This window comes from Nothobranchius furzeri, chromosome 18 (genome assembly GCF_043380555.1).
Source record: "Nothobranchius furzeri strain GRZ-AD chromosome 18, NfurGRZ-RIMD1, whole genome shotgun sequence".
NCBI lineage: Eukaryota > Metazoa > Chordata > Actinopteri > Cyprinodontiformes > Nothobranchiidae > Nothobranchius > Nothobranchius furzeri.
In genome coordinates this window covers 35,494,878-35,511,422 of record NC_091758.1, presented here as the reverse complement: position 1 = coordinate 35,511,422, position 16,545 = coordinate 35,494,878, and the positions used below count along the sequence as shown (strand labels likewise).

General features: G+C 40.7%; 2 protein-coding genes across 2 annotated transcripts; both read left to right on the top strand.

The window, feature by feature from the left end:
• Window positions 1-9,318: 9,318 nt before the first annotated feature.
• Window positions 9,319-10,920, top strand: mgst3b (microsomal glutathione S-transferase 3b). The gene is made up of 4 exons (XM_015970374.3): window positions 9,319-9,563; window positions 9,659-9,781; window positions 10,010-10,082; window positions 10,416-10,920. Exons 1-4 carry the CDS (start codon window positions 9,438-9,440, stop codon window positions 10,514-10,516), a joined length of 423 nt encoding a protein of 140 aa, XP_015825860.1. The 5' UTR covers window positions 9,319-9,437; the 3' UTR covers window positions 10,517-10,920.
• Window positions 10,921-11,370: 450 nt separating this feature from the next.
• tmem50a (transmembrane protein 50A) lies at window positions 11,371-16,176 on the top strand. Its single transcript, XM_015970372.3, has 7 exons — window positions 11,371-11,484; window positions 11,951-12,056; window positions 12,195-12,307; window positions 14,919-14,986; window positions 15,131-15,223; window positions 15,326-15,386; window positions 15,484-16,176. The coding sequence occupies exons 2-7, from the start codon at window positions 11,955-11,957 to the stop codon at window positions 15,527-15,529; spliced, it is 483 nt and encodes a 160-aa protein (XP_015825858.1). The 5' UTR covers window positions 11,371-11,484; window positions 11,951-11,954; the 3' UTR covers window positions 15,530-16,176.
• The last annotated feature ends 369 nt before the right edge of the window (window positions 16,177-16,545 follow it).

Sequence of the window (16,545 nt, the reverse complement as noted above, 5' to 3'; positions counted from 1 at the left end):
ATGCTGAGTAATGTACGATTGTACCGTTCAACGGGGTTGCCACGAGGGTGATAAGGGCTCGTTCTGACTTTACGGATACCAAGTAAAGAACAAAGTTCCTTGATTGTACGTGATTCGAAATCCCGTCCCTGATCACTATGAAGACGCTCAGGAAACCCGTAGTGGACTAAAAAATGTTCCCACAGGTTCTTCGCGACGGTGGTGGCTTTCTGATCTTTTGTTGGGATGGACACTGCATACTTTGTAAAATGGTCTGTAATCACTAAGACATCTTTAGTGTTCTTACTGTCTGGTTCTATGGAGAGAAAATCCATGCAAACTAACTCCATAGGTCTGGTGGTGGTAATACTCACCATTGGAGCAGCTTTGTCAGGGAGGGCCTTCCGACGGATACATCTTTCGCAAGTTTTAACTTTGATTTCGATATCACTAGCCATTCTTGGCCAGTAAAAACGGGACCGAATGAGATCTGTCGTACGTTCAACCCCAAGATGCCCCATATCATCATGTAGGCTTTGCATGACTGTTGAACGTAATGAATCAGGCAAGACTAACTGCAATGATGTCTCTGGTCCTAATTGGCGTCTCCGGTACAGTAAATCATTTTGAAACTCAAACCGTTTCCACTCTCTCAAAAGGTTAAGAACCACCGGGGGTTCTGCAATAGTATCAGTTGGCGGTTTATTGTCAGTCATAAGCAGCTGAATGACTCGGCCAATGGTTGGATCTTTCCTCTGCAAGGAGACAAGGTCAGCATGGTTATACTTGGGCACAGCAAAGAAACTGTCACTATTGTCTTCCAACTGGAATAGGTCTGGAATGGCCGCTGCAGACATGGCAAGTGACTGAACTAAACCACAAGGAGAATCAGTCTCATCCAAGACCATGTGCTTTTGGCATGTTGCCTTCACTGCTTCGGCTTGAAGTTGAAGCTCGACTTCTTTGACAGAGGATAAAAGATGAGATCGGAACTCATCTAGTCGTTGGCATTCCTCAGTGAATTTTGAGTTGTCTTCAGGTTTATCATGCAGCCTCCTAGACAGGCCATCCGCGTCAACGTTCTGTGTACCTGCACGGTATCTGATGTCAAAATTATAGGTGGACAACGCAGCTAGCCAACGATAGCTCGTTGCATCGAGTTTTGCCGTTGTTAAGAGGTAAGTTAACGGATTATTATCAGTAATGACAGTGAATGTGTTCCCATACAAATAGTCATGAAACTTATCTGTTATGGCCCACTTTAAGGCTAGAAACTCCAACTTGTGCGCAGGGTACCTAGTTTCACTAGAGCTTAAACCGCGACTTGCATAAGCGATTACCTGTGTGACACCGTTTTGCACTTGGTATAGCGCTGCACCGAGTCCGGTCGTACTAGCATCTGTGTGTACTAGATATGGGAGTTTTGCGTCAGCGTAGCCAAGAACTGGCGAAGTGGTAAGTTTTTCAATAATAGTTTGAAAGGACTTCTCACAGTCTTGGCTCCAACGATTCCCAAAGGGTTCTTTGGGGTTCAAGTACTTTGATCTACATGGTGGTGTTTTAAAGTTTTTCCGTTTGGGTGGATAACCAGCCGTGAGAGATGTTAGTGGCTTGACAATATTTGAGTAATCTTTAACGAAGCGTCGGTAATAACCGGTAAATCCTAAGAAAGATTGGAGTTCCTTCAAAGTCTGAGGCTTCGGCCATGTTTTGAGTGCTTCCACCTTATCTGGATCGGTTTTTATGCCATCTCGAGATACTATATGTCCAAGATAACGCACAGATGTCTGGAAAAAACGACACTTATCTGGTGATAGCTTGAGTCCGTATTCTCTAAGCCGTTCAAGAACGTGAGAAAGTCTGGTTTCGTGTTCTTCCAAGGAGTTGGAAAAGACGATCAAGTCGTCTAGGAAAACTAACACTTCCTTCAGATTAATGTCCTTCATACACTTTTCCATAACCCGTTGGAAAGTGCTTGGAGCATTTGTTATTCCTTGTGGCATACGGTTAAATTCATAAAACCCAAACGGGCAAACAAAAGCAGTTTTAGGTTTATCCTTTTCACACATCTCTATTTGATAGTAACCTGACTTGAGGTCCATCACAGAAAACCACTGTGATCCAGCGAGAGCAGAAAAGGACTCCTCCAAGTTAGGCAGGGCATATGCGTCGCGAATGGTTTGCAGATTAAGCTTTCTATAGTCTATACATAGACGTACCTCACCATTCTTTTTCCGAACTACCACTATTGGTGAGGCAAATGGAGACTCCGACTCTCTTATTATACCGGTTTCCAAGAGGGCTTCCAAATGTTTTCTCACGGCTTCATAATCATGTGGATGGATCGGCCGAGATTTCTGTTTGAATGGGGTCTCGTCTTTTAAGTTGATGTGATGTCTTATCTGTTGTGTATGACCAAAATCAAGATCGTGGTGCGAAAACACATCGGAGTAAGTGTTAAGTTTGTTGGTGATCCTCCCTTTCCATTCTTCGGACAAGGGCGAAGTACCGAAGTCAAAACTGAGAGGAGGGTTTGAAGGTGAAGTCTGTTGCTGCGAACTACACGCCGCAAGTACTTTCTGATCACTTTTGTCAGGTTCTGGATATGGCATAACACGATCGGCTTTAACTAACTCAGCGATCACACAGTTAGTGGGTAATGTGATGTCATGGTTAGTTTCGTTTCTTAGTACAACAGGTACTTTGTATGGACCATGTGAAGGTAAGGAAATGAGGCAACAGTCTACAATTATACCCCCTGGTAGAGAACCATTGGTGGGTTGTTCAATGAGTGCATAAGGCTCATGCTTGTTTTGGCTGGGTTGCATAAACCCTTCTAGTAACAGTTTTTTATTTGCAGGGAGAACTTCTTGGGTTCTCCCTCGAAGCTTCACCACACCAACTCGTCCATCTTTGCTTTGTTTTTTTCTGACTGCTAAGGCTTTTAGCACGTGTTGGTACCCATAAGAGAGTGCCTTGGAATCAGGTAAGTTATTGGCAGACAATTGCTCATACAAAGGATCGAGTGTGTTTGTGCCAATGAGTAGTGGTGTATCAGAGTTTGAGCTTATATCCGGAACCACTAACGCAAGGGTAGGTAACTCAAGTCCAGACTGATCGAGCTCTTTTGGAAATGTGACACTTATCTCTATGTATCCTAAATAAGGAACTGCTTGACCGTTTGCGCCCTCGACTTCTAACAGATTACTGATGGGTTTAATTGAGAGGTCAGGTAAGTGTTCTTGGTAAAAAGAATTGGCAATGGTGGTTACCTGGGACCCTGAATCCAGTAAACAATTACATTCAACACTGTTAACTGAGACTGTAGCTGTGCATCGCCCACCCACTAATCTTTTGGGAAGTTTTGGCACTGAATGAGCATGAACTGGCTTGCAAAAAAGTCTCTCTGTCCTTTCCTTAGAGGGACTTGGTTCTACTTTAGCACCTATCTGTCCCACGATAGGAGCTTCTACCGGTTTAAAGGAGGAGACTGAGCAATTGGCTTTGACATCTCCCACTCGCGCTGCTTCTGTCTAAGAGCAAGTCTTTTAGTTGCAACTAGTGCTGGACTTGGCTCGTTGCTACAGCTAGAAGCTATGTGCCCATCTTCTCCGCACTTAAAACAGTATCCAGGCTTTGGTCTGGGCACCACTGCTGTTATCTGCTGAATCTGTTTGGGCTCATCTGGAATTTTAGTCCCCACACGGGGTTTTGACTCTTTTTGAGTTTTCTTTGCCTTTTTATCTGTGTTGTTAACCTTAAGCTGTGCAATTTGGCTCCTGAGCTCAGCGATTTGTTTGCGTAAGTCATCACAGTTATCATCTATTTCCAGTTCACAAGTGTTTTTACTCTGAGAGCATGTTGTTTGCACATTTGAATACACTCTAGTTCGTTGTGCCCCTAAGTGTTGTTTCATGCGTGCTGCTTTAGTAGCCTGTTTGTCTTCTTCAGTGCGCAGTTTGAGGAGAAGTGCTGTAAAATGAGGCGGGTTGTCTTTCTTTTGTTCGAGTTGCAGGTTTGAAATCAGCGAGCTGTCCCAACAGCCTCTGCAAAACTGCTTGAGCAGCTGCTGGTCGGCGTCACTGGAGGAAATTCCATTCCTCTGAATAACTAGGTTTAACAAGGTGTATAACCTCTGAAAGTAATCGGAAGGTTTTTCACCACTATCCTGGTTTGTGTTTAAGAAGCGAGCAAAGAGCTCGTCGCCGTCTTCGACAGCTGCGTAAGCTGAATCGAGATGTTCAAGGTACGTTTCCGGGTCGGATTTTGGACTAAGAGCTTTAACGATGCTCGCTGCTGGGGCTGACAGACTCTCCACGATTCTTCGTACAATTTGGGACTTGGTGAGTGAAGGATCATTTATGCATAACACTACACTACTACGCCAAGTATCATAGTCAGTTTCAAAAGAAGGGTGTGGAACTCGCCCTGAGAACGGTTTTAGTCTGTATTGTGAAGTAGGCGGAGGGATAACCTCACTGCTTTTAACAATGTGTTCCACAATAACTCGCTGAACCTCAGGTGTGTTTAAAAGATTTGGTGGAATGCAAGGGTTTTGTTTTCCAGTCTCTGTAGGTGGACAATTGTCCTTTGAGTTGTTCATATAGTTAACTTCTGGTGTTAAAGGCAGGGAATATGTAAGTTGGTCACTATGGAGCATTGGCTCTAGTTCAGTGACTGGTTCAGATGCATGGGTATCCCTTCCTATAGATTCCCCAATTTTTGCCAGTTCCTCCATTAGAAGGTCTTTAAATGATTGATTGCTACGCGCAGCTATGTCCCTGAGCTCTGACAGATAGGCATCAGTGGCAGATGTGCTAGTTTCTAGACTGTACGCGCTGGCTAGGTCTTGAATATGGAAGAAAACATCTGGGTTCCTAGTACAAGGTTTGTCATAGGGTAAACATTGTTTCTTTAATTCCTTAACAGTGGCTTCATGTTGAAACTCCACAATAATCTGATCACAGTTTGGTAACTTAATGCGCCTGTTAACTGGTCCGAATCCTTCCATAAACCCAAAGACTTCGTTATCAAGGTCTGTATCAGTTAACCCACTGATTAAAACAGCATTTGAAACTTTGACCTTTTCTGTTTTCACAACTTCCATTTTAAAACACTCAAAAGTACCAATAATGCCAAAATGGCAAACCACTGTGACCTCCAGGCACTCTTATGATGTCAGTCAATGGTTAGCTAAGGTAACAACTCTACAATTCTCCTGGCTGGCTCGCCAAGTTTTATGTAACCGGATTACAGGATACAATAAGATAATTAAAAGAAAAAATAAACAAATGGGCCAATAATTAGGTTCGGGGAGAATTGGAGGTTGTTTAAGAATGACTGGAGTCACGGGTATAGCATGAAACGGTTTATATACTAAATTTTAATAATAATGGGAAATATAACACATAAAGATAACACACAAAAACAGATGAAAACAATCGACAATAGTAAAATGGTCGGTATGAGATTTGATCATATGAGTCACAAGTCAGCCGGCGTCAAGTCAAATCCCCACGCTTGGGGTGAAAGTCAGAGTCCGGTGGTGCGATTTTTTCCTACCGCACCGTTGAGATTGTTCACAGAAGAGAGCAGTCTGCTCTTCAGTTACTTGAGATGTCCTGGTTCGTTCAGTGGTTAAGGCTCGCCATCTCCCTCGTCAGGAAGAAATCCAGTTCTCGTTCCAAGTGAGTGATCATAGGAGTCGGGATCAAACCCAAGGAAAAAAAAAAAACCAGCCTGTAAACAACAGGACTGTTAGCGAGTTGGCATCGACCCTTCTCGTCACATCACAGCATAAAGTCTTACAGACTTAAACAAATGCTTCACTCTATTGGCATAGCCAATCATGTTTGGGTTCACAGTTCAACTAACATAACATCAATTTGATTGTCTATTAAAATAATTCTCAGTAGCTCTGGAAATATAATTACATATGACAACAATTGTTCAGCTCAATAGGCTCAGTTAGATTCTATTACTCTACACTATTCAACAAGAAATACATTCATGACAACAAGGATACATTTAATTGTGTTTCTATACAGCATTGTGACACCTTGTATATCTGTAACACAATAAATAAATAAATAAATAAATAAATAAATAAATAAATAAAATGTTCTATAACAAAATTCAACAAAATATAAATTCTGGTCCTTTGGTCCACCTTTGTAAAATAATTCCTCCCTAATCAGTTAGCTTTTATTTATTTTTATTTATCTATTTTTTTTATTATTAAATGTTTGGTTAAGGGACGCATTGCTAATTCTATGGCGTTAGCTATAACGCCCCTGAGGACCTTGTACATCTAGGCCGTACCACCATTAACTGGCGGTTTGAGCCGTTAACTCCTGGGAATCCCATATGCCCTACCGCCGTTAACTGGCGGTTTGAGCCGTTAACTCCTATATGCCCTACCACCGTTAACTGGTAGTTTGAGATGTTAACTCCTGGGATCTAACGTCTAGCAGCCCACTGCTGTCACCTCGGTTGCTGTAATTAGCTTTTTGAATTTAATAATTTACTGAATTTAATCTCATTCACTCACCAACGCGCTCCAACGGTTCCCTCCTACAGAGGATTGGTTCACTCTGTCGTCTCCACACAAATCTATAAGAATGGAATTAATTTGATAAGCTATTTAAGTTTCCTTTTTTTTTTAAGTTGCATCGTTAGCTTTTTCTCTTCTTTTTTCTTTACTCACCGCGTTGGTTCCAAGTTCCTAGCTCTTATTAGAAGGAGTCAAGTCCGCCTCTCCCTCTATCTATGCGGCACCCAAATCAGGGTTCTTCACGGCCTCGACCGTTGTTTTTTTCTCTCTCTCTCTCTCTCTAACCGCTCAGTCTTTGCTTTCTGTATCTGCGTGCTGCACAGCCGTTTGTCTCTCCTCTCGCTCAGCTGCGTCGCACGGTTTTATTTCGCGGAGGCGGGACTTATTTCTCTCAGCCAATGAAATTTCAGATTCCCACCTGGACCAATAGTATACAGCTTTCCTCTTCTGTTTCTGTTAGGGATGTTCAAGATTCTTGTTTTAACCGATGTTTAATATTAAACTCGTTATTTTAGTTATTCACCCTTCCAATAATTCATTATGAAATTATCTATTAGTTAATTAGATATCTATTAATTAGTATTGTTAATTTCCTTAATTTATATTTTATATTTTATCTAAATTGAGGATGGATCATATTAGTAAGCCAATTAGTTAATACCTCATTAAGGTTCTAGCTTCTGGGTTACAAAAGCTTTATTTATAAAGCGCCTTCCGCAACCCTGTCAGGAAGCCCAAAGCGCTGAACATGGTTCAGTTGAAGGTAAATATATTGAAAAAATCAAAAATAAAAGCAATTCAAATTACAAAATAGGTGAAACATTCTGGTACAAGACAAATGTGTAAAACAATGGATTGAGTGAACCAATGAAAACTGTGAAATAAATTTAACACAAAAGAGGGTCAAAATCAAACATGTTCTGGAAACACCAAGCGGAGGAGGTGTGTTTTTAGGTGACTCTTAAAGACTGGCAGAGATGGGGACAGCCTAACTGAGGGTGGCAACTGGTTCCAGAGTAACGGTGCTAGGACTGAGAAAGCCCGGTCCCCACGGGTACGACACCTAGAACGAGGGACAGCGAGCAGGCCTTGGTCAGAGGAGCGCAGAGCGCGTGATGGGTAGTGTCTGTTCAGGAGTGTGGCTAGATAGGGGGGACCACCACCCTGGAAGAAATGATAAACAAAGACGAGGATTTTGAATTGTGAGCGATAGCAAACCGGAAGCCAGTGCAGGGAGGCCAGAACCGGACTGATGTGGTCCCGTTTCCTGGTCCCAGTCAGGAACCTGGCTGCGCTGTTCTGCACAACCTGTAGGCGACACAGTCATGACTGACACAACCCTGCATAGAGAGAGTTGCAGTAGTCAAGCCTAGAAATTACAAAGGCATGCAGTACCCGCTCCAGGTGGGCTCTCGACAGCATATGCTTGATTTTTGCAATGCGTCTCAGGTGAAAGAAACTGGAGGAGGGAGGAGATGCTTGTGATCTCAACAATTATAGACATAGAGCAATAATAAATTCTGTTGTTAAAATATTTGAAAAGATTGTTTTCAATCAATTGTATAGCTAATTAGGAATTAATAATGTGCTTTCTCCATTTGATTCAGGAACATTTCTCTTCTATTACAGCTTTGACTAAATTCACAATTTTTCAAGGTTTTGATGAGAGTCTACACTCTGATGCAATTTTCTTGGATTTTACTAAAGCCTTCGATCTAGTGGATCATTATTTGATCTTGGATAAGTTAAATGTGATTGGTTTCTCTAGATCCTCATTACTTTGGTTCAACTCATATCTCCACCATTGTTTTCAATATGTCTCACTAAAAGGAGCTCAGTCTAAACTACGAGAAATTTGTAGGGGTGTTCCTCTAGGATATTTGCTTGTGCATCTGTACGCTGACGATACCATATTATTGTTCCAAGTCCACCACAGTGGAAATTCAGGAGTGCCTTCAGTCTAATTTTGATAGCTTGCAGCACTGGCTTAACAATAACAGACGTATCCTTAACAAATCTAAATCTTATGCACTTCTTTTCAGAGACATAAGTCTGCTCCAGTCATTAACTCTCAACTTACACTTTTTGGACTCTTGGCGTTTAAAATGTGTTGACAAAGTTAAATATTTAGGAGTTTGGTTTGAATCTGATCTTTTTTTTAAAGCTCACATTCAGTCAGTCACTAGTAAGGTTATAATAAATGGTTATATCAAGGTAGTAACGTTATATCAATCAATTAATTGCTTTGATTTTAGAGTGAGAAATCATATTGTGACTCAGCTGTTGTTTCCAATCCTCGATTACGCAGATACAAATTACCAATAAGAAGAGGGAGGATCAGACAAACAGACACACAGCAGAGCACATGCGGGAGGAGAGAGACGAGAGGGAATGAGGAGGAAAAAGGCGAGCAAGAGAGAGGAGAGTGCGGCGAAGACCGTGAGTAAATGAGCGACAGCAGTCGGAAAGTTGAGAATTTCTTAGTGTTCAGTTAATCAATCCATATAAATGATAAATATTTGATATATTGCATTTTTTTACATTATACATAATCATTTTACATATTGTTTTGCATTATTTTCTGTGGTAAATGTACTTTGCGCCACAGAAAATCTGAGGAGCCACTTGGGAGCCGAAAGAGCAGACCCTTTTTGGTGAGCTGAGCCAAAAGAACCAGCTCTCTAAAAAGAGCCGGAATTCCCATCACTAACTCACTCATATAAGGACATCTCGCGATGTTTGATGCAAAAAAAATCCACTGAAGAACATCTCGCGATATTTCCTCAAACATCTTGTTTACTATCGCTTCCTTCTGGTTATAAAATCGCCGAACGCTCCCGCCCTAGTCCACAACGAACCGGAAAACTAGCCAGACGCTTGTACGCGGGCCACATTCTGCTCAAAGATGGACATCTTGACCCTGTTACCGTCCAGCTTTGGATATGTGATCTTTACTTACCTCTACAGCTGGGTTATGCTGGCCTATCTAGCTGTAAAAGTTGGTGGCGCGAGGAAAAAGTACAACGTTAAGGTAATTGCGCAATCTGCTCTGAAAAGTACACAGTAGAAATGCATGCAGAGTAAACCCTTTTGCTTATAAACTATTTTAAATTTGTGTATTTTCAGTATCCCACAATGTACAGCGACAAAGAGCAGGTGTTCAACTGTATCCAGAGAGCCCATCAGAACACATTAGAGGTGTACCCTCAATGGCTGGTGTTCCAGACTATCGCAGCACTCGTTTATCCGGTAATTTATGGTCATTCATGCATTCATAAACGATGTTTCACCTCTGGTGCAACAGTACTGCGAGTGAATACTACTCATGAGAGAGGTGGAGAAACTACTGGTGACCTTTGACTTAGGTCTCTTGATAGGAGACTCTAAAACGCAGAGTCATCGTGACTTGGCACATTCTCAGCAAGCAACACCAGTTCTTTTTCATCCAATTTCTCTTAATTTATGTGTTTTTTACAGTTGTCTGCATCTGTGCTTGGTGCTATTTGGGTGACCAGCAGGTTTTCCTATGCATGGGGCTACTACACAGGAGGTGAGTTTTACACTCACTATGCACGTTTATTTGAAAAATATAAGGTTGCAACAGTACTAATTTTTGTTGCTGTATGGTATAATTTTGCTCAAATTCTACTCATCTGTTGCATGTTGTTCAATGCCCACACATCCCAGAGGTCAGTTCTGTGACTAAGTACAATTGTTGCTCCACACCTAGTTAGTTTAATGATTGACAAAAGATAGGAGGAAGATCACACACATCAATTAGTCTCTTGTTAGATTAAGTTGTTATTTCTTATTGCAACAGGTTATCCTTTTGTTTCCTAGTATTTAACAGTCATGTTTTTCTGTTTGCTTTTCTTTCTTCCAGATCCTGCCAAGAGGATGAATGGGGTCTATGGCTACATCGGATTCTTTGGCGTCATCCTTCTGTCCATATATGTTGCTCTGCAGCTGCTCGGGGTTGTTTAAAATAATCATGGGCTTGAGTTTGTCCATCTTCAATGAGTTTAATGGTTCTAAACTGGCTATCGTGGCAGCAGAAAAGTCCCCAAACATTTTATAGGCCACTAAATTGAGATTGTAGCCTTTATATAACTGTGAATTTGTACTTTATGTACTCAATAATGGGAACAATAATCAGTTAAGTAGATGACTGATCCTGTAGCCTCAAATGATTATTTCTTTTGTAATCTCTTCACACTATTTGCATGTCAGGTTATTAACACAAGAAGACTCCACATGACCGTAAAATAAGTAGAGCAAGACTTGTTCTTTTTGGAATACTCTGAAAATGTTATATTTTCCAGTGAATGTTGGTATTTTTTTATATACTCAGAAGTCATGATTAATAAAATCGGAATAAATATCTGAAATGGTTTCATTGATTTTTTTTTTGGGGGGGGGGGGGGATAAATCATGTAAGTCTTGATTGTAGTGTCACAAAACAACAGTGGATGGTTGTACTTAAAGTAACCAAATAGTAAATATTGAATCAATTGTGCTAATTTTTGAAGCATTTTGTCTGGGGAAAAATTGAAAGGGAATTAATGTAATTTGACATTAGGACACGTCGAAAATATGTTGTGACTTAAAATTAATCTACTTAACTGTTCTTACTCAAATCATAAATACCCTGTATTAATTACAGTACATGCATTTTTTGTTGTCTAGTTCTCTGTTGCTGTAAATACGTGACATGTTTGACATCTAATTTCCTCACGTCAAATATTTTAAATTCACAATAAAACCTTCAAGTCAGGATAAATATTTTCTTGATAACACAAATTTCTGATTTTATATCGAGCACTGGAAGGCAACATTTTCATCAAAGGTTTTCTATCAAAAGGGTGTGGGGCCAACTGCGCATGTGTGAGCCAGCTCGGAAGCCAAGTCGGGTTTTAACCAAAGGGTTTACATCAAAAACTGAACGTAAAAAGGTAAATTAGCCTTTGAAAGTTACTCTAAGCGTGACGTTTACGTTAATGTGCTGGTTTCTGTTTGTTATTCCCGCTGTCAGTCTTGGTTATGTGGTTATTTTTACGACTTTGTAACAAGAAACCTTCAAGGAAATGCTTGCTAGCGTCGAAGCGATTAACAAAAGAGCCCGACGGCAGAGGCGTTTTTACATAAAAACGACATTTTCTACCATATTTAACTTCTCACGATCACTATTTTAGAGTAAGACAGATGTAACCGATCTATAGGTTCAGGGTAGAAATCTTGAGTTTCATTACTGCTGTCGGGGCATGCGAGCGAAAGATTTAGCATCATCCTGTTCGGCGACTGCGCAGTGTTTGCAGATTAGAGCGAAATGACACAACGCAGTTTGTGCTTCTGTGATCGAGGCGACTTATTATCCCAGTTTTGCTTAATTTGTCTGTTTTTATCTGGACCTTTTGCCAGAAACATGTCAGGATTTCTGGACGGAATCCGCTGCGGAGACTGTGAATGCAACGTTGACTGGGGAGAAAGGAGGAACACCATCGCATCTATAGCTGCAGGAGTTCTGGTATTCCCATGGATTTCCCACTTCACATTAACAATACACTTATTCTAATTAACACTGTTGATGCACTGACCCTTAAAGTGTCACATGTCTATAAAGTCCCTGGCTTATTCAGGTAAAAGTGGATCCTTGTCCTTCCAGTTCTTCACAGGTTGGTGGATCATCATTGACGCAGCAGTGAAATATCCAGATGAGGTGCAGTTTCATCACGCTTACCACACATGTGGAGTTATAGCCACAGTGGCCTTTCTCATGTAAGAACGGCTCTTCTATGAATTATGCACCTTTAAGGACACATTAAGAGTTTCAGAAGCTGCTTTTGTCACGTGGTTTGTCTGGAGTCTTCATCATGTGATGAGTGAGTGTGAGGTTTCCCTTTTTTCAGTAGCATCTCTAGTTTAACTAGCGTTGACTCTTCATGAGCAGTTGTTTATGAAAGCTATGCGAAATCATCTAGGAAGAAAGACGACGAAAAAGGAAAATACGAGGGGTGGGACTGGATTTTAAAAAATCTAATTAATTAGAGGCTTTGTAATTAATCTTAATTAATCACATTCAGATGTCACTGTGTGATATGAAACAAGACCCAAATCAACTAAAACGTTTAATTACAAATAGAAAACACCTGCAAAGAGTTCCTGAGCCTTTATATTGTCTCTCTGTCTAGTTGAATTACTGAAAGAAATGGACTTTGCACCAGATTCAAAATTTTCCAGTTTCACTTATAACAAGTCGCTGAACATCGCATGCGCTGAACATGTGTTTATTTTAGCATTTCTACTCATAATGTAGTAAAAACATAAAAATGTATAAAAATCCATAAAAATGACAGTAGAACAGGCACAAATTTGATCTAGGACTGAGATGCACTAACTTTGAACACCAGAGCAGGTGTGACTTATTCTGAGAATAATCAGGAACACTAACTGGTTCCAGTTGGAAGACTGGAGGATGATAGGAGGATAAAAGATCTTGACGAGGAATTAATGAGCTGACGAACAGGTGAGTGGACCTTCCTTACATGGGAAGTCCCGCTGTCACGTCAAGAAGGGGATGGCTGCAGACCCGCAGGTTCACGCCTGCAGCAGCAAATCTGGTGTGATCTCCAGCGTGAACACAAACGTTCTCGTTCCTCGCTGCCCCTGATGTGCTTAAACATCCGCCCCTTTAGCTCCCGATCAACTGACGACTGCTTCAACATACCTCGCTGCTGAACGATAGCAACGCATGCGATGTTTGGACAGTCACTTGTCTCAGAAGCATGATAAACCAACAGAATTGTTTAGAAAATGATCTGAGAGATTGTTTGTGATTGTTTACAGAGTAGTGAGAGCACGGAGCATTTTCACTGCTGCAGCCAGGTCTCTCTCTTGTCTGACTACTTTCATAAACTACTGATTATTCTGTCTGGAGCTTTCAGCACTGCACAAATGTTACATAAACATCAAAAATATAGCTTACCTCGACTTTTGTAAAGTTCCTGGTGCCACCGCGCAGCTGCAAGAGAGACGATCTCTGAAAAATGTCTGCGACACGGACTGCGTAGTTTTCTGGAAGGTTATTTATTTATTTATTTACAATTTAAGAAAAGAGGCAAAAGTGTTTCCTAAATCCTGCATCAGTCCAAGAAAGGCAATTTCTTTCCGTTTTTATTCTGTTTTAGTAGCCATTAACAGAGCACTGTGTTGTGTGCGTCAGTGATATTCGATCTACGAGGAAATCATGCAGTGACAAAGGTTCCGCCTTGCTTGACATGCAAGCTGTGATTGTTTATTTTTATTTTTATGCATAATTCTTTTCTAATTAATCATAATTAACGCATTGAAGTCCCACCCCTTTGAAAATACATGTTTAAAAAGTTAAAACACGGTGAAAACCATAGATTTACATGTGAAATGACGCACATATCAATCAGATTTATTTATAAAGCGCTTTTCAAACAAAGTGCCACTCAGAGTGCTTTACAAAATGACCCCAGATTCCCATAACAGGTTAAAAACATTCACGGACATATGCAAGCACACACACACGCATGCACACACACACGCACGCATGCACACACACACATACACATGTAAAAATTATATTTGGCTGAGTCCAGATGAGCCAAGTAAGGTAAGGCAAGGAAACACCATCAGAGGAGCCATCTGCCCCGGCAGCATCAGGTCTTCCACACTAAGTCAGGGCGCTCAGTGGAGGGGGAGCATAGACCCCCGCCTATAGAGCGCCCAGGAAGCTACAGTCACACTCATACCCAGTCAGACACACATTACTTCAATTAGACCTGCACAAAAAGCGGAGACAATTCTCATCAAACCTGCTCATTCCCAATGAAAAGGACTCATCGATGTACCTTCCAGTCACCCCACAAACCTGCGCACACTGACGGGACACTTTTTTGGGATTTATCCTGGGATTTTATTATCACATGCCAAAATTAGCATGCTACAGCAGAGAAGAAGAAGAAAATATCATTTCTATAGCGCCTCTCAAGATAAAAATCATGAGGCGCTTCAAAAAAACAAAACATAAAAAAAATGTAAAAATATAAAAAAGCATTTAGAAAATGTTTAAAAATATATTTAAAATGAGCAAAAATAAGCAATTGCGATTTAAAAGAAAAAATGTTAAGAAAGAGAGCGAGTGAATAGGAAAGAGGGAAATCAGTGGAAAACACACCTTGGTGGCTCGATCTCCAGTTCCAACAGAACGCAACATGACAAGGATTTTATTTTGTGTCTGAAGGGGAAAATATGTTTAGAATAAATGACATTAAATGTGTTTGGATTTTGCCCTTACTTTAAGGTCTATGAAATACAAAAATCTCAAATGAAACGATGCATTTTTAAATTCTTCTGCTTGAAGGATAAATGCCGTCTCAAATGGCCAGGTGAGAGGGGACAGCTATAGCGAAGGCTGCCTGGGACAGATAGGTGTGTATTAACGGGTTTTTATTCACTTAGTTACCCTCCAAATCATATCTATTTGTTTTTCATTTGTCGAATAACGTTTTTATCTTTACAACTTCAGCGGTAAGTGAGTACAGAGTAACCACCCTTCCTTATCTCTGCCTGCAGGCGCCAGAGTCTGGCTCTTTATCGGCTTCATGCTAGCTTTCGGCTCCCTCATCGCCTCCATGTGGATTCTCTTTGGAGGATTCGTCGTGCCTGGTGAGTTCACTTTAGTTCTTCCTTGGTGCTCAGCGTTTAGTTTGGTTTGGAAAACAAAACATTGTAAAGGTTTGTAACCTTAATGCATTTGTTAACTTCCAGGGAAGGAATTTGTGTACCCTGGTATTGCCATTTTCTTCCAAAATGCATTCATTTTCTTTGGGTAAGTTGATCTTCGTTTCGTCTTCTGGATCTCCTGGATATGACTCGGCAGAAATAAGGAAATGGTGCTCATGTTTTTCTTCTTTACTCCTTTTTAGGGGTTTGGTCTTCAAGTTTGGGCGCACGGAGGATCTCTGGCAGTAACAGTCTGTGTGTCTTCACGTCCACGGGGTTACATTCTGCTTTCCGTACTGTTTCAGACTCCAGCGGTTATTCACTTTATATATGTATGTAAACATTTTTTTAGCTTTTCCCTTTGTAAGTTGTCATTTGCTGTAAATGCGCTAAAGCACAAGATTTCAAAGGTTCTTTGGAAGTTTAAACATTTTCAAATGTGGCACGTCTTCACTTGTGTCGGTTTGCACTCAGACTGTCGCCAAGTTGTTAAAATAGTTTACGACTTGTGTATAACAGAATTTATGTACCGGAGCTTTACTATCACTTTCCCTTGGAGTAAACTTACCTCTGTAATTCAAAATGCTTTGTAATTTAAACTTTGACTGTTAATATGGTGACTATTGAGAATTAACAGCATCCGTTTGTAAAAAAAAAAAAAAAAAATCTAGTTAAACAGGGGTTCTTTGTTTTATTATTGTAACACTATCTGCTCTCAGATAATTTGGTTTTATTGGGGAATTTTACAAAGCCACACTACAGATCCACTCAACAAATGGATTCTCAAAAATAGGGTTTTAATTTGCTTCAACAGGTTTGCAGGAGCATCTGTTCATTCTAGTGTCACATCTGTCCGTTTCTGACATTTGCATCATTAAACAGAAATATGCAAATGATCAGTTAATGGGTGTCATTCGTCTTTCCACAAAACTGCACAGATTATTTGTTTGGCACAAACACATCTGATGACTACACGTCGTAAAAGCAAGAACTGTGAAGTTAAATGCATTGATGAAGATAAACTACAATGGCAAATCTGCTAAACAAGCTAGCTTAAAACAACATTTTAACACGGTATAGCTATAAATGTATGTGGGAGATTAAAAAATAACGAACTGATTCTCTTGCATTTGTGCATCGCATCCGGTTGTCGGTCTTGCCAATTCACCGCACTTCCCTGGGTCCTCCGTTCATTATGCGCTCACGTACTTGGCAACAGAACACCACTGGTGTGAGAGGTTCTCCGCTCAGTATCAGGAGAAACA

Coding starts and splice junctions, on each gene's coding strand:
- mgst3b (XM_015970374.3), top strand. CDS start 9,438: ATGGACATCTTGACCCTGTTACCGTCCAGCTTTGGATATGTGATCTTT. Junction 9,564..9,658: donor GGAAAAAGTACAACGTTAAG/GTAATTGCGCAA, acceptor GTGTATTTTCAG/TATCCCACAATGTACAGCGA. Junction 9,782..10,009: donor TCGCAGCACTCGTTTATCCG/GTAATTTATGGT, acceptor TGTTTTTTACAG/TTGTCTGCATCTGTGCTTGG.
- tmem50a (XM_015970372.3), top strand. CDS start 11,955: ATGTCAGGATTTCTGGACGGAATCCGCTGCGGAGACTGTGAATGCAAC. Junction 12,308..14,918: donor GCCACAGTGGCCTTTCTCAT/GTAAGAACGGCT, acceptor TTCTGCTTGAAG/GATAAATGCCGTCTCAAATG. Junction 15,224..15,325: donor TGGAGGATTCGTCGTGCCTG/GTGAGTTCACTT, acceptor GTTAACTTCCAG/GGAAGGAATTTGTGTACCCT.